At 41.2% G+C, this 22050-nt stretch overlaps 1 protein-coding gene across 2 annotated transcripts in view; it reads left to right on the forward strand.

Moving 5' to 3' along the window:
* Positions 1-21005, forward strand: part of LOC114615335 (murinoglobulin-1-like) — a 50517-nt gene extending 29512 nt beyond the window's left edge. Inside the window, exons 15-36 of one of the 2 annotated variants that reach the window (XM_028761054.1) lie at positions 37-186; positions 1500-1652; positions 2313-2394; positions 4741-4897; positions 5481-5709; positions 6420-6546; positions 6805-6926; positions 7395-7446; positions 9488-9571; positions 10386-10562; positions 10777-10864; positions 11885-12041; positions 12258-12332; positions 13078-13258; positions 13999-14222; positions 15614-15832; positions 15995-16122; positions 16975-17065; positions 17710-17778; positions 18643-18745; positions 19852-19893; positions 20862-21005. In XM_028761054.1, the coding sequence (XP_028616887.1) occupies positions 37-186; positions 1500-1652; positions 2313-2394; positions 4741-4897; positions 5481-5709; positions 6420-6546; positions 6805-6926; positions 7395-7446; positions 9488-9571; positions 10386-10562; positions 10777-10864; positions 11885-12041; positions 12258-12332; positions 13078-13258; positions 13999-14222; positions 15614-15832; positions 15995-16122; positions 16975-17065; positions 17710-17778; positions 18643-18745; positions 19852-19893; positions 20862-20878 (2727 nt within the window). In that variant the 3' untranslated portion in view covers positions 20879-21005. Of the gene's footprint in view, positions 1-36; positions 187-1499; positions 1653-2312; positions 2395-4740; positions 4898-5480; positions 5710-6419; positions 6547-6804; positions 6927-7394; positions 7447-9487; positions 9572-10385; positions 10563-10776; positions 10865-11884; positions 12042-12257; positions 12333-13077; positions 13259-13998; positions 14223-15613; positions 15833-15994; positions 16123-16974; positions 17066-17709; positions 17779-18642; positions 18746-19851; positions 20277-20861 lie in introns of those variants that run through there. The other variant, XM_028761053.1, reaches the window with a different exon arrangement.
* The last annotated feature ends 1045 nt before the right edge of the window (positions 21006-22050 follow it).

Consider the following 22050-nt stretch of genomic DNA (forward strand, 5'->3'; position numbering starts at 1 on the left):
CCCCACTCCCGCTAAGCTTGATTTTCCTTCTCTCAGGTGGACCTGAGCTTCAGCTCATCTCAAAGTCTTCCTGGCTCACAAACCCGTCTGAGGGTCACAGCTTCTCCTCAGTCCCTCTGTGGCCTGAGAGCTGTGGACCAAAGCGTGCTGCTCCTGAAACCCGAGGCTGAGCTCTCCCCTTCCTGGGTGAGTCCCTTCAGCCTCTGTCCAAGACAGGTCAGCAGAGACCGGAAGTGACCCTGGTCCTGATGAAACAGTCATTGTTCACCCACTTGGGCTCTTGAGTGTACAAATAGTCCATTTAATGCTGGCAGCGTCTCTAAGGGAGCATTTCATTATAATATCCTGAAGAACGGATCAGAAAACTTTAGCGAATAAACTGAAGACAAAGAAGGAAATAAGGCGCTCTGTGAGTTGCAAACCCTCTGTGCTCTCACTGAACATGTGCTGCCCCAGGAGTGTCTTGTCCCCTTCAGATGCTCATGATTGAGCGTTTCAGAGTCACACTGCATGTGGGAGCCAAAGGAAACCGTTTATACAAAGAGAATCTTTCACATCTCAAGAGTTCCCCAAATAAGAAAAAAAAGGATAGAATGATTTAAAATTTTAAAAGGCAAGGTTGTCAACTTGTTTTGAAAATGCTCAGAAGCACAAATGAAACAATTCACTATTTACAGGAGTCTTTCCCAAGATAATGCCAGTACAGCTCTTCTTTATATTGAATTAAAAGCAGGGCTGTTAATCCCAGCACTTGGGAGGCAGAGGCAGGCGGATTTCTGAGTTTGAGGCCAGCCTGGTCTACAGAGTGAGTTCCAGGACAGCCAGGGTTACACAGAGAAACCCTATCCCGAAAAACCAAAAAAAAAAAAAAAAAAAAAAAACCAAGCAGGGCTTATTTATATGATCACTCTAATAGTGTAAAATTATAGACACTGGCTAGTAGAATGCTTTAGTATGTACAGTAGATCTGTAAATTTAAAAACAGAAATCCTTAGTCTAAATAATGCTGGGAATTTACCAGTCTCAAAATGACATGTAAATTAAACCAATATTTAATTTAAGTTTAATTATGTGATGTTATCATGCACATGCAGAAAATGCTATGGAAAGTATCCTGCTAAAATATTTTTCTTTTTGATTTTTACTTTCCCCAAATCTATTAAACAAGAGATTTGTTGAGCAGTTGTTTTTAGCTGACAAATACAGGTGATTAGTTAAAAAACACAAGGGTATTTAATATGGGGGTGGAGTTCCATTGTTCCCCTCCACCCTACCCGCTCCATCCTCTTGGTGCCTGTACTTTTGATGAGGACAGCTATTCCTTAAACATTCAGGTATTTGTAGTGAACACAGTGATTATTGCTTTTTTGTGTGAATAACTTCCAAAAAAGAGGGCCCTGCTGGAGTCAACCAGTCAGTCAACTCCGGAACCACATTGTCAGCCAAAGCTAACTCAGGAAGTGCTTCCCACATGCCCCCTCATCCCCTGTCTCTTACAGGTTTACCATCTGCCAGGTATGCAGCACAAGAAATTCATCCCAAGTTCCGACCCGTCTGAAGACGAAGAAGACTGTGTGACTGGCAGCCAATATTATGAGCACACATACTCAGTACCATATGGGCAAGAGAAAGATGTCTACAGATATGTGACAGTAAGCCCTATTATCTATTGGCATGCTGCTCTGTGAATTATTTAGGTTTAATGAAACACTATATAGTAAAGAATTTCAGGCTTAGGCCAAGGATATTAAGAGTCACTGGCAGACCACCCACATTTACATGTGGTGTGGTTCATGGGTTAGATCCTGAGCATTCCAAAGTCTACATCCTGGAAAGTGGCCAGTCTAGACTATATTTTTCTCTCTATTGAGAAAACTGGCACAAAGTGGGGGATTGACTGTTTATTATTATTGTTGTTGTTGTTGTTGTTGTTAATGGTTTTTCAGACAGGCTCTCATTATGTAGTTCTGGTTGTCCTGGCTCTCACTCTGTAGACCAGGCTGGCCTCAAACTCACAGAGATCTGTCTGCCTCTGACTCTCAAGTGCCGGGATTATAGGTGTGTGTGCCACTATACATGGCTGTGAGTGTCTTCTCAAAATAACAGCATTGTATCAGAGAGAAGGCCTGCACATATGGCTCACTATAAATTCTATGTTCCTCACTGTACTCCCTAATGAGTATGAGACACACAATTTGAGTAGGAAATCTACTTCAACATGTAAAACTATATGTGAAGCATTTACTGCAATTTTTAAACACACTTTTTTCAGAATTTGGAGGTATTTCACTTGATTAATACTTTTTTTCTAGGATGTGGGTTTAACGGCATTCACTAACTTGAAGATCAAACATCCTACATTTTGTTATGACTATGACATGCTTCCAATGGCAGGTAAAATAACAAATCAGTATTTTCAGAGCAAAATAAATGTGAATTATTTATTGAAGCTAGTAAAATAAAATTGTAATGCATGTGTAGCATCCAAGTAAGAGAAAAAGAACCCAAGCTTAACAGAACAAAATGTGCCCAGGCGTATGCTGCTACTACAAGGCAGTTAAAGACTGGAGGTCCTTCCTTCAATGTTAAAATAAGAAAAAATGCAATAGTTATTGTGATACAAGATCATTGTGTGAAGTAGAAGAACTTCTGTAGATGTGTCATGAGAGGTGAAGAGAGTTCCCTAAACATTAGAGAGGAAAGAGACAGAAAATCCAGGCATTGCAAATAAAGGTGAGGACAGGAAGAAAAAAATGCACATACATTAAAGGATACATGCACACTCATATATTAACCAATGAACCATTTAATCTTTCCCTCTTTCTCTCATCTGAGTCCCTTTCAGAGTGACTGCACCATTTCCATCCCCACCAAGTGTGAATGAGGGCTCCCTTTCCCTGTATCTTCTCCAGCACTTGTTGTCAGTTGTTTTGTTGACTTTAGCCATCCTGACTAGGATGAGATGAAATCTGAGTTGTTTTAATTTGCATTTGCCTAATTGCTGGCATAATAAACAATGTTAGAAGATATGTCTTAATCTTTTAAAATTTCTTTTGAAACCACTTTTCAGATCCACATCCCATTTTTTAAGTTGGGCTGTTTGTTTTCTTGAGTCTTTGGTTTTTGAGTTCTTTATATATTCAGAGTATCTATCCTTTATCAGATGTACAGCTAGAAAGATTTTCTCCCACTCTCTGGGCTTCCATTTCATTCAATTGATTGATCCCTAATTATGCAAAAAGCGTTTCAGTTTTGTGAGGTCCCCATCTGTCAAGTATTTACCTTGATTTCTAAGTGAATGGGTGTCATTCAGAGTCTTTCTCTACACATGTATTTTGTAAGGTTGCTGCCTATGGTTCTTCCCCTAGAAGTTTTGGTTTTCATGTTGAGGTCCTTGATGCATTTGGAGTTGACTTTCGTGCAGTGTCATAGTTATAGGTCTACTTTCATTCTTCTACGTGTGAGCATGCAGTTTTCCCAGCACCATTTGTTGAAGATGCTGTCTTTCCTCTGGTGTATGTCTCGGTATCTATGTCAACTACCACATGCCTGTGATTACATGAATGTGTTTGGGTCTTGTACTTTGTTCCATTGAGCTACATGTCTATTTTTGTGACTTTACCATGATGGTCTTATTGCTATACCTCTGTAATATAACTTGAAATCAGGAAACACTATCTTTATCATTGTTTATATTCTAAATACTGAAATTTATTTTTTTATCTGTGTTAACATAAAATAAAACATCATTCTGACTGGAATATATTAATTTTCCTCATACTGATTTGAAAGGAAAATGAAATATCTTCACAAGTTTCTAAAAGCAACATGGCCTGAGGCACTGTGACTTCTCTAGACAATGGAATAATTGGGCAACTATCCCTGTAGCTGTTAAGGTAATGGGTGATGAACTTAAAACACTAGAAAACACTCGGTTCCTGAAGGCAAGTAGAAAGACTAAGATCAGGTTACAAGCTATCACAAGCTTCCCTGTGTGGCTATCACAGGGAAGGACCTACAGAAATGAAGCTCTGTGTGTGTCTATGAATTAACAAACCGGGAGAGATTATCTATGCTTAGAAGTCAGTTGGGAAATACTTAGGTGAAGCCCTAACTAAATCTACATGTGTACTTGTTCTTGAAAGTAAAGCAGAGTACAGACACTTCATTAGCAGCTTTAAATCCTACATTTCTTGCCAGTACAAACACAAGCCATTTCTATGATCCTTGGATAATAAACTTACTATTTCTAACACAAGAGTTTGTACTCATACATCTTTCCATTTTTATCCAAATTGAAACCTATCAAAATATTGGCATTAAAACTACAGACGTAAGAAAGAAAAAAACATTGCAAGAAATCTCTGCTGATAATGTACACATCATTCAGCTCTTGTCTTGTCTCACTGTAGCCACAAGACCTGCTACCTAGGATCCTATTGTGGATCTTCACTCCTCCTAGGGGACACATTATATCTGTAAGCATTCACTAACTCTCCAATATCCAACCCAAGAAAATATGTATCATGGTTCCTTCCAAATTCAACTACTCTAGGTGAGATTGCCCCTTTGACAAAGATGTTACCTAGTCTCCCCCAAAATTAGTGATTCAATCCATTATTTCCAGTGTAACCTTAATAAAAGTCAAGAAGAAACTGAAAATTAAGCTACATTTAATTGCACCATGGTGTCCCATTGTATTCAAGTACTATGTTCCTTTCTTCCTTTGTAACTTCATAGTACCTGTTTTGGAATCTGATGTTGTACGACTTCGAAGTGAAGTATCTACAAATTTCCACCCAGTATCAAATAGAAATCCACCACCTGAAGATCCACTTACTGAAACCATTCGGAAATATTTTCCAGAAACCTGGGTCTGGGATATAGTCACAGTAAAGTAAGTGATTTCCATTTGTACGATTTGGGCTGGGTACAAAATTTTTCTTTGTTTTCTTGGATTTCTCTAATTTTTATCATAAGCGAAGGAAATTGATCATATAGAAAACCATAGCATATCAACATATCAATTATAAAACACACCTATTACCATCACCCCCAGAAAAATGCCCATAAAAACTATCACGAAACTTTTTGATAGTTAAGGTGATTCAGGATCATCATATTGACAAAAAGATGAGACACACATGGAGCAGACTATGGGATGGCTATATAGAGTAGACCATATACGTCATAAAACTGTTGTATATTTTGAAGATGAGGATTCAGAGAAAACTTCACATCTAGTCAGATTTCCACTAACCTGTGAACTTTGAGATGTTTTGGGGCTATGACTTAAGTTGGTAAAACAAGATTAGAGAAAGGCATTTTCTTTTGCCATCTGGAGTCCCATTTACTCTGTTCCCTTCCTATCATTCCTTTCAAGGACTCAAAGGGATGGTGTCTTGTCACACACAGAGTTACCATCTCAGAGATAACAAATTCATGAGCTCACTTTCTGTCCTTTACACTCACTCTCCCAGCTCCTCTGGAATGGCTGAAGTGGAAATGACAGTCCCTGACACCATCACTGAATGGAAGGCCGGAGCCTTCTGCCTGTCCAGTGATACTGGCCTTGGCCTCTCCTCGGTGGCACCTCTCCAAGCCTTCCAGCCCTTCTTTGTGGAGCTCACAATGCCCTACTCTGTGATCCGTGGAGAAACCTTCATGCTCAAAGCCACTGTGATGAACTACCTCCCTACAAGCATGCGGGTGAACACCTTTCTGAATTAATCATGACCAGAGGGGAAGAGGACAATTAGTGTGTGTAAATTATAACTAAGACTTAAAGGAAAAGAAGAAAGAAAGTGGGGAAGAGATTGTATTGGAAAGGTCAGCAAAGTGGTTCCAAATGCTGAAACAATTCCCAGACTCTAGCTACATATATACAGCAAAGAGTTGTTTAACAATATGGACACTACATAAAATTAGGTGATGTTGCCAGTATTTAAACAGCACAAACTGTACTGACAGAAATAGAATATTTCATGTAGCCTCTGTATACAATCAAAGGACATGGTCCACAAATATAGGAGTTTATTGTCAGGATAAAATGACATATTGTTTTACAATGGATTTTGTTTTCGTTAGAGGTAGGTGTATACTTCAAAATAGTAGTTAAAAATCTAGTACAGTAAATGTACTTCTGCCATCAAAATAAAACAAATATAAGTAGGCACATATGTAATTATCTCCTTAATGGTTTGTGTAGATAATACATAAATGATAGCTAGATAAAGTTTAAGACATATATGTGTGGATGAAATCCATGCAAGCCTTCTGTGTCAACTTACATGACATTTTAGACATGTTTTCCGAACAATCTCCTTCACACTCTTTTATCTACCTCCTCCCATGTATAATACCTTGTCCTTCCACAGCAACATCTTTTTTTCTCTTTCTTTTTCCCTGTGGGGTCACAGATGGCTGTGCAGCTAGAAGCCTCTCCTGATTTCACAGCTGTCCCAGTAGGAAAAGACCAAGATTCTTACTGCCTTGATGCCAATGGGAGGCACATCTCATCCTGGTTGGTAACTCCCAAAACTTTAGGTGAGTGAAAATTTTGTAAGGGGGCTCTACCCAGAAAAGGTGAGTGTAGGAAGTTTCTTCAGTTACTTTCTTCTCACTGGGTCCCCAAGAGGAAGCTCACAGTCATTGCTGCTCCTGGTGTGTGCTTACCACCTTCCTAAATATAAGACAGGCTCTTGAACCACCCCTAGAACAGAGGATACCCTGCAGATCTTGGGGCTTGGTGGATGCCAGGTTCCTGGCAGATCTGAGCTCAGCTCTCTGGACCATTTGTTTCAGGGAATGTGAATTTCTCGGTGTCTGCAGAAGCACAACAGTCCCCAGAGCTCTGTGGTTCTGAGGCGGCCACAGTTCCTGAAACTGGGAGAAAGGACACAGTAGTCAAAGGCCTGATAGTTGAGGTGAGTAATCCTCCTCAGTCGGCTGTATGCTGAGTCCAGAAAATGGAGCAATGTTGACTATATTTGGATGAAAACTAAAAGATAATGACACACAATTTTGAGATAGATCATAGCTGGCGAGCCCATGCTTTAAACCCACATATGCTCTGTTCTCTTTTCCCTTCCTAGTCTTTACACTGAAGCTTTGGTGGCAGGAAGGATAATCTAAGACGGTTTATCTTCTCAAAGCTATACCTCTTTCTTCTGATTATGCCCCGCCCCTTTCTCTTCATTATCTTTCCCTAATGGTTTCTTTTTTACCGGGCATGCCCAAATTCTCACATGTTGAAGCCATTCCAGCCCGTGGACTCACAAGTAAAGCTGTCTCTCAAAAAAGAAAACAAAACAAAAAACTGCCTCCAAAAATTCTGTATTTGCACACTCGATGTTTGATTTCTCATGTTTGAATTTCCTATCTTTTTGTCCAAGCCTGAAGGAATCAAGAAAGAGCATGCCTTCAGCTCACTGCTCTGCGCATCAGGTGAGAACCTGTCAAAACACAGTGAGATAGTGACTTAAGTCACTTAAAAAGAGATCTTGCAATATTCTTATAAAAAAAAATCAGAATAGTGTATACCTTATAGCCCTAAAACATGAACAAAACGGAGTCTCATGAATATAGATCATCGTTTACCCGATGCAGCGCTCAAGAGTATCGTTCACTTAGGGCTTCACGGTTCACTGTAACCCCATTTGGTTTTAGAATTCAGAAGCCTCGGGCCTGGCGGTGGTGGTGCTCGCCTTTAATCCCAGCACTTGGGAGGCAGAGGCAGGTGGATTTCTGAGTTCGAGGCCAGCCTGGTCTACAGAGTGAGTTCCAGGACAACCAGGGCTACACAGAGAAACCCTGTCTCCAAAAAAAAAAAAGAATTCAGAAGCCTCTTCATCTCTGTACTTACAAAGTTATAGAAAAGGAAAGACTGAGAAGAGGTCACAATTGAGATTTTCTCTAAAAAGAGAAGATAGAGAGATAGAGACTGTCTTGGGAAGTACTATATCTGTTTTATGTTAGATCATAAATAGAAAACAAAGATTTATATGGCTGAAAAAGCTTCATACATGAGCCAAGCTAAATCATGGTATGTACTTAGCATAACATTTTTCTCTAGTGCTTCTTTTTATGTCTTGCTTTTTTATCCCTGCTCCTCACCGGAAGCTAAACATTAGATTGGAAATATAGCAACATATCACACAAGAGAAAGCTCACTGGACACTAGGACAGACAAGCATAAGGTCAGGGACTGTCCACTTACAATAATGAGCATTGCAGGCACCTCTGTTAGCAAGTGCTTGTAGTGTCTACTCAAAACGTATTTATCAAAAGAATAAAGAAATTAGAATAATAACTTTAATTTAATGTAGAATCCATTGTTATATGAAAGTTAACAAAAGAGATTAAATAAAGCAAATTTCTGTGTAAAGCAAGCAAACTAATGTAGCAGTTCCTAATATGGTGGGTGGAAGAAAATCATCATATAATACTAAAATCCTTTAAATATTTTCCATGAAAGAAAAAGCAGGAAGGGGCGGGGTGTGTAACTGGAGATAATTTTTTTTAAGCAAACATAAGATAACAAAAGCCCTATTATTCCCACTGGTCAGCTCTGCTTCCACTCATAGTTACTGATTACAATGTAATGTACCCACCATCCCTTCAGTAGGAAAGCGTCCATGACACCTGCATGGAAGAGATCAGAGAGCCTCCCAAGCAACTCAGGGAACAGGAAGAACAAACAACGGCTCAGGGTTTCTCCGTTCCCTTATTCTGACATGTGGGATGTTTACTCACACATTGCTTTGTTTTAGGGTTCCATCCTTGTGATAAAACACCATAACCAAAAGCAACTTGGAGAGTTGATCAGCTTACATGACAACAGTCCATCATGAAGTGAAGTCAGGGCAGGAATCTGGAAGCAGGAACTGAAGAAGAAGCTCTGGAGTGGTGCAGCTTTCTAGCTTGCTCTGCCCTTGCTCAGTTTGCTTTCTTATACACCACAGAGGGTGTACACTAGGCCAGGACCTGCCACATCTATTATTTAAAAAGAAAAGCTTCAAGACTGGCTTACAGCCCAGTGTTAGGGAGGCATTGTCTCAATTGAGGTTCCCCATTGCCAGAAAACACTAACTTATGTGAAAGTACACACACACACACACACACACACACACACATACAGGGTTTTCCTAAACCAAAATTCAGTCAATAAGACAGTATCATGTGTTTATTAAAATAACTAAGTAGGGCATTGGTAGAAGTAGAGGATCACAGATCCCAGAGGCTCACACACTCCACTTTGTACAGATGCTTTGCTTCAAAGCAATGGGTGATGAAAGGGAAGGTGATGGAGCTTGACAAGCCTGTGGTACCAGGAAATGTGGATTTGTGATACTTACCTCAAGATCATTTGTTCTAGGGAGGCAAGAACTCAGAGCTTAAGACACGGTTCTGAATCCACTGATCTCAGGGCACTTTAGATGTGCAGAGAACAGAGATGATCATCTACCTGTTTGTTTTGCTTATTAAGATGCTGAGGTGTCAGAAAAATTGTCCCTGGTGCTCCCACCAACAGTAGTGAAAGATTCAGCCAGAGCCCACTTCTCTGTGATGGGTGAGTCAATTCATCCCTGGGAGACTTGGAACAATAGTCACTACCACTGCCCTGTCCCCTCCATGATTCCAAGTGCACCTTCTAAACTACTACACTTGATCTCTTTAACATCCTCAATACTCACTAAATAATACCGGTAATATTTAATAAATGGGGCTGTGTGGACCGACCATCTAAGCGGCAGCATCTCTGCCTAGCTCAAGCTGCCATGTTCCATGACCTGAAGCTAAGCGCTCCACAGCTGGAAGAGGCCAGGGGCCACTGGTGTGTCACAGCTAGAAACGGCCAGCCAGAAACATCAGCCCGGGCACCCACTAGATGCCCCATGGGAGATGGCTTCAGCAATTTTCCACACTGTCTCCACAAGGCTTTGCAGAGCCCAGATCATCACATCACCCATGCATTGCCCAGAAGAAATGAAACTCTAATGTTGAAAGATTATATAGTAGCTTTATATATTTGGTAATGCTCAAATAACAAGCCCACACAATTAGAGATGTTACCCAATACCTAACCTTACAACTACCTTACAACTACCTTAGACTGCTGGAGACACATGTACATCTGCTGCCATTTACCCTCTCTCTCCTCTTCCTTTTCCCTAGCTTCTCCTCTTCCTTCTCATTACTACTCCCACATTAGCTCCTCCCAAAATACTGAGTTTAATATAGCAGGAAATAAACCACTACACCACTGGGTTCCAGCACACATCACCCATAAAATTCCTTCACATCACAGAGAAGTGACTTTATTAAATATGTTATCTTGTTCTTGAAGAAAATGGCTATTCTGATGTCATGCCTCTCCCTTCCAGGTGATATCTTGAGTTCAGCCATAAAAAACACACAAAATCTTCTCCAGATGCCCTATGGCTGTGGGGAGCAGAACATGGTCCTTTTTGTTCCCAACATCTATGTACTGAAATATCTGAATGAAACCAACCAGCTGACTCTGAAGATCAAGTCCAAGGCCCTTGGCTTCCTCAGAGCTGGTCAGTAAGGCTCAGAAACTACACCTGGTTCTTGTAAATATTCTCTCTATAAATGTCTAGAAATGGGCTTAGCATTGGAGGGGAGAGCTGAGCAATGTTCTCAGTCAGTCCTACAAGCCAGGGTACATGAGGGTCTCTCTGACTTCAAATTTACTGCCTGCCATTCCCTGATGTATCAGTGTCTTCAGAACACACCCAAAGCCTTCTATTCCAGGTTATCAGAGGGAACTGAACTACAAACACAAGGATGGCTCCTACAGCGCCTTCGGGGATCAATACGGCCAGAGTCAAGGAAACACTTGGTAAGAATGGTCCACTGTATGCCAGGCCTTGTACAACACTTGTACCTCACAGCAGCTATACATGCATCTTGTTTCATGGGAGTCTAGCAGATGCCTGGACCTGAGAGGGACATGTCTGAGGTAACACAAGTCATAGACTGCAGGAGTAAGATCCCCTCAAGGCTCATCTGCTTTGCCTCTGTACCATGTGCTTAACTGGCTTCAGTAAGCTGGCGTTTTCATTTCTCTCCAACATCATTCATCAATATACTAAGTGCCTGGCTACACTTGGCTGAGCATCCAAAGATGCTGATAACTAAGACTTGAAAAGCTGATGCCATTCTTCATGTTACCTGGCATTGCATAATAATGTACTATTGGTGGCTATACATATGGCTCAGTGGTTAAGAGCACTGACTGCTCTTCCAAAGGTCCTGAGTTCAATTCCCAACAATCCTCTTCTGGTTTGTCTGAAGACACCAGCAGTGTGCTCACATGCATAAAATAAATAAATCTTTAAAAAAATTATTCAGTAACTTAAAAACAAAAAACAAAACAAAACAAAAACACAAGATTATTTAGATTAAAACAAACAAATGAATGACAGGTGAGAGAGGAAAAAGAGGCTGGCATAAATGAGAGATAAACCAAGAAAAGGGACCTAATTTTTTAAGGCAGAAACCATATAGCTGGGGTTTTTGGAAAGGAGATTATTCTTATCTACAAAGGAAATCACAGGAAGTTGGGAAAGCCTAGGATAAGCATGCAGGTGTGTCACCTAAACACCAGAGGGTGCTGGATAGGAGCAATGAGAAAGGAAAGCAGGAAGCACCTGAAACCACACCTAGTGAGTGCCCATCCAAATGGACCAAGGAATGGAAGACTTCTTTGGAAGAGCCAGAGTCACTGTCCAGCTGTTCTTCTTGGAGACACTTAGACTGATTGCTCATGGGTGTAGACCCAGCCCCTGAAAACCCATGTGTGGAGGAACTGATTCAGAACTAAAGCTTCATCCCCCACTCTCCCTCTCTCTCCCATCAGGCTCACAGCCTTTGTGCTCAAGTCTTTTGCCCAAGCTCGAGCCTTCATCTTCATTGATGAGTCACACATCACCCAAGCCTTCACCTGGCTCTCCCAGCAGCAGAAGGACAATGGCTGCTTCCAGAACTCTGGGTCACTCTTCCACAAGGAGTTGAAGGTGATCTTTTCTGAACTGATGATCTAATAACAACTTAAAGTCAGGTCATACTAACTACCATGGGGAGGAATAAGCCTCTAGGTAGGGAATGTATTTTTTCATAATGGGGATATGAATGGGAACTTCCATTGAATACATGGATTGGCCACGAGCGGGGAAGGCAGTGTTGATGGATTGCTTGCTGTATGTTCTGCTGATTTTACTCCTTGTTTGCAGGGGGGAGTAGATGATGAAATGACCCTCTCTGCCTACATAACCATAGCCCTTCTGGAAAGTTCACTTCCAGCCACGGTAGGTGCCATGTTGCTTTTCCAGCATCCAAGAGTGGTATAAACCCTGTGGCTTTGTAACTTTTCTAAAGCCAAGTGGTAGCTGTCTTGTTTTTTCATTCTTTTACAATGCTTTGCATTTGTCTGATTCCATTAATGAGCATCCACTTGCTGAATGAAATCCTGGATATGTTAAAAAGATCAACCGGAAAACACAAGCTCTGATACTGTCCCTGTTAGTCTGCATCTTAAATGAAATGCAATTTATAAAAAGGAATGGCTCCCAAAAGATAGAGGAGAGGGTAGACAGACAATCAATGGCAGGAAGAAGATAGTAAAGAAAAGGGAGGAAGGGAAAAAGGAAAAGAGGGGAAGGGAAGGAACAGGAAGAAAGAGAGGGAGGAAAAGCAAGGTATGGAAATAAAGAGAGGGACAAAAGAAGGGAAGGAAGAGGGTAGGAGAGAGTGGGAGAAAGAATGGGGAATAAGAAGGGAGGGAGGAGAGGGGAAGGAGAAGAGGAGTAGGGAGGGTAAAGGAAGTAAGGGAGGGAAGAAGAAAGGAAAAAACAGGGAAGGAGAGGAAAGAAGGGAGAGGGAAGGAGGGTAAAAAAGGGAGGGATGGAGAAAGAGTGGGGAGGAAGGAGAAGGGAGGGAAGGGGAGGAGAAGGAGGGTTTATTTGAAAAGCATAAACACTATATCCTCCATATTTGTCCCAGGACCTGCTAGGACCTTTTCCCATAGCTCAGTTTTCCTTGTTCTGCCAACAGCATCCTGTCGTCTCCAAAGCCCTGAGCTGCCTGGAGTCATCGTGGAAGACCATAGAGCAAGGAGGAAATGGCAGCTTTGTGTACACCAAAGCATTGATGGCCTATGCTTTTGCCCTGGCGGGGAACCAGGATAAGAGAAATGAAATCCTGAAGTCACTTGATAAGGAAGCTATAAAAGAAGGTAGGAATGTGTGTTCTCATGTTTGTCTCCATCCAGCTCCAGTGAAGGAAAACAGGGGAGCATATGGAGTGTGGAAAGAGCATTACATGTCAGTCCCCTCTCTATGGCACACTGAGGTTTCTCCTTGGGATGCCCCATTAAGAAATGAGTCTTCCTTGTAAACAAAAGCCTTCTGTTTGGTATTTTCTGATAGTGTGACCAGTATCAACAAATACAATATCACAGTAGAACACATGCAGGTCTAACTCTGTTACAAAGGTGAATGCAGTTAAAGCCCAGCTTTTCTCTGCTACCTATAAACCTACCAGGAGCAGCAAAGACTATGAAGAAAACAAAAGAGGAAAGATGCATTGAGGTTTTGTTATTTCAGTGGCAACTGTGACCTCTCTGGGAAACTTTAGTAGTCATTTGGTTTGAAAGCTGAACAAGTGACATTTTGTTGGGTGTGAAGGAATTAATGAGTAAAAGAATCATGTCTGCTACTGTCCCTTCACCAGCTCTGCTAGAGCACCATTGCAGATGTAATTTAATTAATAACTTACACATTTCTGTCCATGGTTTTTCTCAATCATGTCCCATAACACCAACTGAAGATTTTTACTGTGGATTAGTAAACGTGGGCGTATTCTGAGTGAAATTTTTAAAACCTTTAAAAACTTTTATATTTCCTCCTTTCTGCATATGGACATGCAGTCATTGACCACTCAGACTTTTCATTATTTCTCTATTTTTACCCTAAGACAACTCTACCCATTGGGAAAGACCTCAGAAACCAAGGAAGTCCGAGGACACTTTGTACAAACCCCAGGCTGCCTCTGCTGAAGTAGAAATGAGTGCCTATGTTGTCCTGGCTCGACTCACTGCCCAGCCAGCCCCAGCCCCTGAGGACCTGACTTTGTCAATGAGCACCATCAAGTGGCTAACAAAGCAGCAGAATTCCCATGGTGGCTTCTCCTCCACACAGGTCGGTGGTTTTTCATCAGAGTTCCTATGGACTTAGGGGATTTGAACAAGAGATGCAGGGAAAGAGACAAAGAGACAAAGGGAAAGAGGAGAGAAGAACAAGGACATGTTACTCGTGGATATTTTGTGTCTGTGGGAAGTGAGGGCTCCTGTATTCCATAATAAATTGTCCTAGTTCCTGTGCCCGGCCACAGGAGTTCTCTTCAGACCACAGTTAGTGAAACAGGCCTATGTTGTCTAAAACTTCTAACCCAGATCCAATCCTTAATATAAAACAATGTCAAAAATCCTGGAGTATCCAGAATCCTAGACATATTATCCACACTCTAGAATAGCATGTGGAAGCCTAAGACCAAACCGACGTGTCTATTGACCTACTGACCTTAGGTACAGCTGTTTCGCTTCTCCTGATAGATTCTCCTTAATCTTGTGGAAGGGGAGATCACCCTCAGGTTTTCTCGAAGCAAGCCAGAGATCCTGCTGTCCCACTTCACCTCTTGATACTTGGGAACAGCCAGGACTGTAAACTATCCACTTTATCATCTAGACAGTATAACTCTCACAAGGTAATATCTCCCACCTCCAAAAATACACATCTACCATAATAACTACGATTTATTCTGGGCATATAGGACAGAATAAGCCTCCAGAGAAGTATAGTGAAACAGTAGAGTCCTCTAAAGGAGAAATACAATGTACAAAAATAAAACTTCCATGACTTGAAGCTCAGTTCTTTCCCTCCTTTCAATAGACAGTAAGTGTTGTGATTATAAAACCCTCGCTGCATGCATCTACTCTCTTTTTGGACTCTGTTCTCAGGACAGCACCTGGAGCTCCCTGGATTAGGAAGGATCATGTGACAGAGATCCTTCCTGGAGCATGAAGTACACTTGCACAGAGCATGCCACTGAGGAGCAAGGCAGTGAAGGACAACCCTAGATCATAGATTTTTTTTCTATTTAATAAGACTGAATCAGGACAGGCACTTGGTCATGCTGTTTGTATGTCTTCATGATTCAGCAAGGGCAAATGCAAGTTTGTTGAGGAGACAAGGGGCATGATTTTGTGGGAAGATAGAGGGTGAAACCATTGGAACCTGGGAAAATCGGAAGAAAAAAACAAATGCTGGGTCGAAAATCTAATTTGTATTTATATTTTCTGCTGGCTGTAGAGGTTGATTTGCATATGCTAGGATACCCTAAGGAGGAAAAAACATGTGAATGTTTTTCACTCTCAAATATATTCTACATAAAAGCCTGAAATTAAATCTAAAGCTCAAATAATTAGAGACAAAATCTCCTGAAAGTTTGTCAGAGCTAGAATGAACTTTGGGAAGAGCTCAAGACCTTCCAAATGGATGCTATCCTGAACGTTTTTATTCATTCCTGTCAGGACACTGTGGTGGCCCTTGATGCTCTGTCCAAATATGGAGCAGTTACTTTTTCCAGAAGCCAGAAATCTTCTTTGGTGACCATCCAGTCTTCAGGGTCATTTTCCCAAAAGTTCCAAGTAGAGAACAATAATCGCCTGTTACTGCAGCAGGTCCCATTACCAGACATTCCTGGGGACTATACCATCAGTGTGTCAGGTGAAGGATGTGTGTATGCTCAGGTAAGATTCTGGGAAGTTGTGGGTATGCAGCAGCTGTGAGCCTCCTTCCCCAAAATGGAAAGTCTGACTTTGACTACCTGCACACATTATGCTCATACTGTAAAAATTGATCCAACGATGCAGTGCAATGGAGGTGAAGTATTTCTGTTCACTACTTAACAGACTGCACTGAGATACAACATGCAATTGAAGAAACAGGAGGCTGCATTTGCTCTACGGGTACAGACAACACCTCTAACTTGTAATAATCCCAAAGGCCACAACAGCTTCCAGATCTCACTAGAAATCAGGTATGCGATAGGCATGTGTGTGTGTGTCTGTATGAGCATCTGACTCTGTCTCTCAGCTACCATAGGGCTGTCTTCCTAGAGCTCTTCATGCAACAGGTTCAAAGGTATCTAAATGGGTGTCTTCATTAACATTTTTGCTTTGTCTGTAAAAAAATGAATAAAAATACTGAAATTCAGCTAAATGAACAATGAAGAATTGTAAAAATATTATTTCTAATAAGTCTACGTTTAGAGATTGTTTCTTGCCCTCTATCATAATAAAATAATACATTATCCTTTTCCATGAGACCTTAACATGGGTTATTCTTCTTCACCAACAAAGAATCGCCTTCCTGGTCTTTTAAAATTCCATTTTTTTTTTTAAGAAAAAGACATTCAGTTCTTCTGACTCTCATCAAAAACTTCAAACAAAATATAGCCTGTAACAGGGTCCAACTGCAGAAAATGAAGGGATCTTGGATGGAAAGAATATATCCAATCCATAGCGTGACTTATCATCATACATATGTGTGTGCTTGTGTGTGTGTGTGTGTATGTGTGCCAGCATGTGTGTGTAAAACAAAGGACAATGTCAGCCATCACCTCTCAGGCTCCATACATACTTGTTTTTGATATTAGTTCTCTTACCAGCTAAGCAGACTGCTGTCTCACCAGCATCCCGGGCAGATCCAGCCATTTTAATGCACTCTCCAGATAATTTTGTTATGCAGACTATATATATTGACTATAAAGATCATATATTTTTAAGGTATGGAAAAATCACAGAGGCTATATCAGGAATTACTGCTGGACCTCAAAGGAGGCAAGATTCAAACTATTAAAATGATTCCTGTCTACTTCTCTGGTCTGTAGTTACACAGGGAGCCGTCCAGCCTCCAACATGGTAATTGCTGATGTGAAGATGGTATCTGGTTTCATCCCATTGAAACCAACAGTGAAAAAGGTAAGCAGAGATGAAATGTTTGGATTCTCTGTATCCTCAGACTAGGAGCCTACCAACACCATCATAATTATGTCAACCCATGTAAGAGCAATGTTAGCACTCACTTAACACACTTGATGTTGTTAAAATACTGATTGATATAGGTATGGATTGTGATAGCAGCCAGCACAAGAAACATAAGAAAGGTGTCTGCGATCATTGAGTCAACAATCTAGCTAAAAGTAACTTTTAAAGTGTAATTAAACTGGTGAATATGATTCAAGGAAAAATATTATTAAATGACAAAATTGAAGTTGTAGTTTTAGATGTTTTAAGAACTACGAAAATTAACAAGGTAAGGTTGATAGCAGAGCTCAGAGAATATGGGGTAAGTACTGCCAAATGGATGATTATTTTTATGTTCAAACAAAAGTCAAAAATAACTATTACTACATCAGATTATATTCAGTCGGGCCTTTAATAGAATAGCATTCACAATTTTCTATACATATGTTCATTCTTACTGAAAAGACTTCTTCCCATTCCTTTAAGTGAATTCAATAACATCCCCTTTTTATCACCTGCAGTCCCACAGTTCATTTACCTCCCTCACCCCCAAGGCTTTTGCTTTTTTCAGTAAAACAGGGGTTTTCTCTCATTTTCAGCTTGAAAAATTAGAGCACTTGAGCAGAACAGAAGTGAGCAACAACAACGTCTTATTATATCTGGATCAGGTACGGTTCCTTCCTGCCTCCTTAGACATGCCGAGGTGGACAGTCTTTGCCTGATCTATGTAGTTTAGGTGAGGGTACTTCCTGCCTTCCTCTACATGCCAATGTGGACAGTCTTTCTTGGTGAGTCCAAGTGGGAAGCCCATAGCAGAAGAAAAGCAATTCAGAAGGAAGCCTTTATAATCAGAAGTGCATTCCCTCATACTACATGATACTTTGAGTTCTATTTTCTCTGGCCTGGAGACATGACTCAGCATTAAGGGCACTTACTGGTCTTGCAGAAGACCAGAATTCAGTTCCCTGAAACCATACCAACCAAAAATTGTTTTTAACTCCAGTTCCAAGAGGTCTGATTCCCTCTTCTGGGCTCCCTCAGTACACAAACACACACACACACAAACACAGAGAGAGAGAGAGAGAGAGAGAGAGAGAGAGAGAGAGAGAGAGAGAGACAGAGAGACAGAGAGACAGAGAGACAGAGAGAGATTTTATATACAGTCAAACAAATTTTTAAATCTTCTTTCCTCATTGCTAGCTTTCCTAGGACTTAGCATAGAGTTCCAAGTCAGAAAGTCAAAGAGTTTAACTCTCACAATGGACAAAGTTAAATATTATACATTAAGGAGGAATATGGATTTTTGGAATGGTTTAATAGACTGGAACTTTAATATACTCACAGAAGCCTCTACTTCAGTACCTCAAGTCCCAGTCTAACATCCATATCACCATATCACCGTCCACATAGGTGGACAGTTACTGAAGACAGTGACTGTGGGGTTAAATGCTATCCGATGCATAACTGAGTCATGCTGAAGAAAAACAATGGCCCCTTTCCTGAGTCTGGATCATTTTCTCTCTCTTTCCCAGGTGACCAATCAGACACTGGCCTTCTCCTTCATCATTCAACAAGACATCCCAGTAAGGAACCTGCAGCCAGCCATTGTGAAAGTCTATGACTACTATGAGACAGGTGAGCAAGAGATGGTAGTGGATCCCAAAGAAACTTGCTGTCCTTTTAGTTATTTGGGGTTTTTTGTAGTGTTTTGTTTTTGTTTTTTTTTTGTCTTGTTTTTTGTTTTGTTTTGTTTTTTTTACAGTTTCTCACTATGTAGCCCAGGCTGGCCCAAATTCTCAGTCTGTCCAAATGCTGATATTACAGACATATGCCATCATACCCATTATTAAGAACAATTGTTGTTCAAGCACTGACCCATTATGTAGGCCAGACAACCATTTATAAATTTTGAGCTAATTCAGCTACTCATGCTATGTTTGTCCAAGAAATCATGTGCCATGTCCAAATAACCCAAGGGACAAAACCTTATAACAAGTAGGGTCTATAGGTTGAAAAAATGGACAAATCTTCTTATGAATACAACAATGGGAAGATGGAAGAGTTGTATGAATAATCACAGAAAGTATAAAAAGATGAGAATTGTAGATTGTGTGCTCGATGGTGAACAAAGAAAGAGAGCAAAGCCAGAGCTTGGGAATTAAATGGAGGGTTTTCTGTGAAGGGAAGAGTTATACATCAAATGTTTCAGACTAGAATAATTCAAGAAATATTGAAGGAAAAGCAAAAACATACAATGGAATCTGAAAGGATGTATATTTCCAAAGATCTTGGCTAGTACTCTGTTCAAACACTGTAAGAGAAGCATACTTTGATTTTTCACTACAGGGTAAATGACTCCAGTGTTGTTATACATTTGTTTCTTTATTGTGTGAGAGGTTGGCACATCCTGGTGCCTGTGGAGGTCAGTGGACCATTTGGGGAAATGGATTCTCTGCTTCTGCCATGAGGATCCTGAAGACTGAACTCACTGAGATCATCAGGCATGGCTGCAAGCACCTTTCCCCACTGAGCCATCTTGCTGGCCCAGGATAAAAGTGTCAACCAGTGGCTTCAAGGGGAGAAAATCCCTCCTTTGATTTGTCTGATGTCCCCAGAGAAATGACTTTTCAGCAATCATCCAGGTCCTGATTGAGGAAAGTGGTCAGTCCTAACACATCACCTACCCTCCACAAAATCCCTCAAAAACTCCCATTCTCACATTTGGCTCCCATGTCTTTCAGATGAAGTGGCTTTGGCTGAATACAGCAGCCCCTGCAGCTCAGGTGAGCACCTAGCATCCCTACCACAAGCCTTCCTCTGACCTTCTTCCCCTCAAAACTATCTTGAATGTGGGTTGGTGAGCCAAGAGAGACAGCCAGGCACGTGGTTGAATGAGGTTTCAACCCCAGAGAACCCCTGTGATGGAAGGTGTTCAGCTTTATTCCTGGGCTCCTGGCTTTCTCAGCTTCAGCCCTTCACAGCCCCTATCACAGAGAGGTCTATGGCCATCGATCACATAGGAATAGTGCCCCAGGCTCTCGCACATATAGATAAGGCTTCCCAAGCTCTCTGACCAAGCCAGTAGGGGTTACCTGCTGCCAAACCTTAACCCATCCAAACTGTATATATTTAGCCTATCTCAAAAGTAAAGTGTGTGCGAGAATCATCTCTTTGTCGTGAACTTCTGTCATGAATCCTCCCCTCTTTGCCAGCTTCACCTGGGCACCTCACCAGCTCACCTCACCCGCTCAGCAAGAGCTGTAACACTGGGAAAGAGAAGCACTCTTTTCCCAGCTAGCTAGCCAGCACCTCCCGGCTCAGCAAAGAGCTGTAACACTTCAGAAGATGCAGGTTCTCCATAAACACCTTCAGAATTCTCCCCTCTCCTCTGTGGGGATGTGGTAAGAGGCAGCGGCAGAGGCAGTGGCTGTTCGCACCCTGTCCTCAGCCAAGCCAGAGATTCTCATGGGACCCTCTCCAGAGCTTGTTCCAGCACCTGAACTTCTGTTAGATGAACTAAGACAATTATCACTGAGTGAAAACACAGAAATGTGCACCTTTAGATTGGTGTACTAACCTACAAAGACTCCTCTAACTCTCTTAACAAAGTGTATGGTAGCTTATGGTAGAAAATATGAAGGATTCCATTCTCCACCAAGGCCAATTTGCTTTCCTGCAGAGAACCCTGCTGTCTGTACCCAGTTAAATTAAACTCATCACATGTGCTGTTTTCTTCTTTTCCCATACACAGAAATTCAAAATGTTTGAGACTCCTATCTGTGGACAAGGCATTCCTGAAATCCCAGACCCAGAAACCTTCAAGATGGTGATTTGTGTTTGTCTATGAAATACAAATACTGAACAAGCTGGGAAAATAAATGCATAGTTCTCGAGAGTCTCTAGCTGTGATTATCTCTTCACTTAATCCAAATTTTCTCCATGTTCAGTTAGTTTTCCCCTATATCTTACATTTGAGATGAGCAGAAATGACATTTAAAGAGAAGAGCATGCATTGTGAACATGGGGAACACATTACAACTGCTTCAGTAAAACAGCGCTCCAAACATAAAGTGTATCACCATGGCAACCTTACCTCCATAAGAAAATCATGATCGATGTATTAGTGAGACAAGACTATACTGCAAGCAAGAAATGGTGATTCAGGCTTGCATTCAGAGCATTTCTAGGGGATGAGGCAGGAGAGTCACAAATTCAAGATGACCCAGGCTACTTTACAAGTGTCAAGTGAACCTGGACTTCATAACAAGACTGTCTCTCAAAAAATCAAAAGGCAGAGATTATGGCTTGATGGTAAAACCCTTGACCATTTTCAAGTCTGTGGATTCAATTTCTAACAAAGGAAAAAGCAAGGGATATAATACATCCAGGTAAAAACACTTTTTTACAAAGAAAAAAAGAGTCCTTTAGTGACAGGAAAATGGCTGTCCTGACTGACAGTTGCTGTGCCATGTTGAAGACCACAATGATAAATCTATTAAGTTATGTAATGGAGGGTGCAGTGATTGAACGCAAAATGTCCCTGAGGGACTTGGGTGTTTGAGCAGTTGGTTGGTCCCAAGCTGTTGCTGATCTGCAAGTGTGTAAAATCTTTGGAGTATGGGTCTTATCTCACAGTAGAGGTGAAGCTTAAGAATTCTAGCTCAACCAAGTTCTGCTTGCTTCTTGACCTATGTAGTATGAGGAATCCATTTCACAAGTTTTCCATCCTTTAACCTAAACATTCCTAGCCACTATGCTTCCCTACTGTGGAGAGCTTCGATGTGCCACACCATGAGATGGCACCAGCTTCCACCTTCTGCTAGCCTGAAAGCAAGTGCTCTCAGTGGTAAACAGGTCCTTATTTGGCTAAGCTTGATGCATCTGGTTGCTTCCGCATACAAATGGCCTATCTGCTTTTCCCACATGGCTTTTAGAGGTTG

The sequence above is a fragment of the Grammomys surdaster genome, unplaced genomic scaffold (genome assembly GCF_004785775.1).
Source record: "Grammomys surdaster isolate TR1022 unplaced genomic scaffold, NIH_TR_1.0 126660, whole genome shotgun sequence".
Taxonomy (NCBI): Eukaryota; Metazoa; Chordata; class Mammalia; order Rodentia; family Muridae; genus Grammomys; species Grammomys surdaster.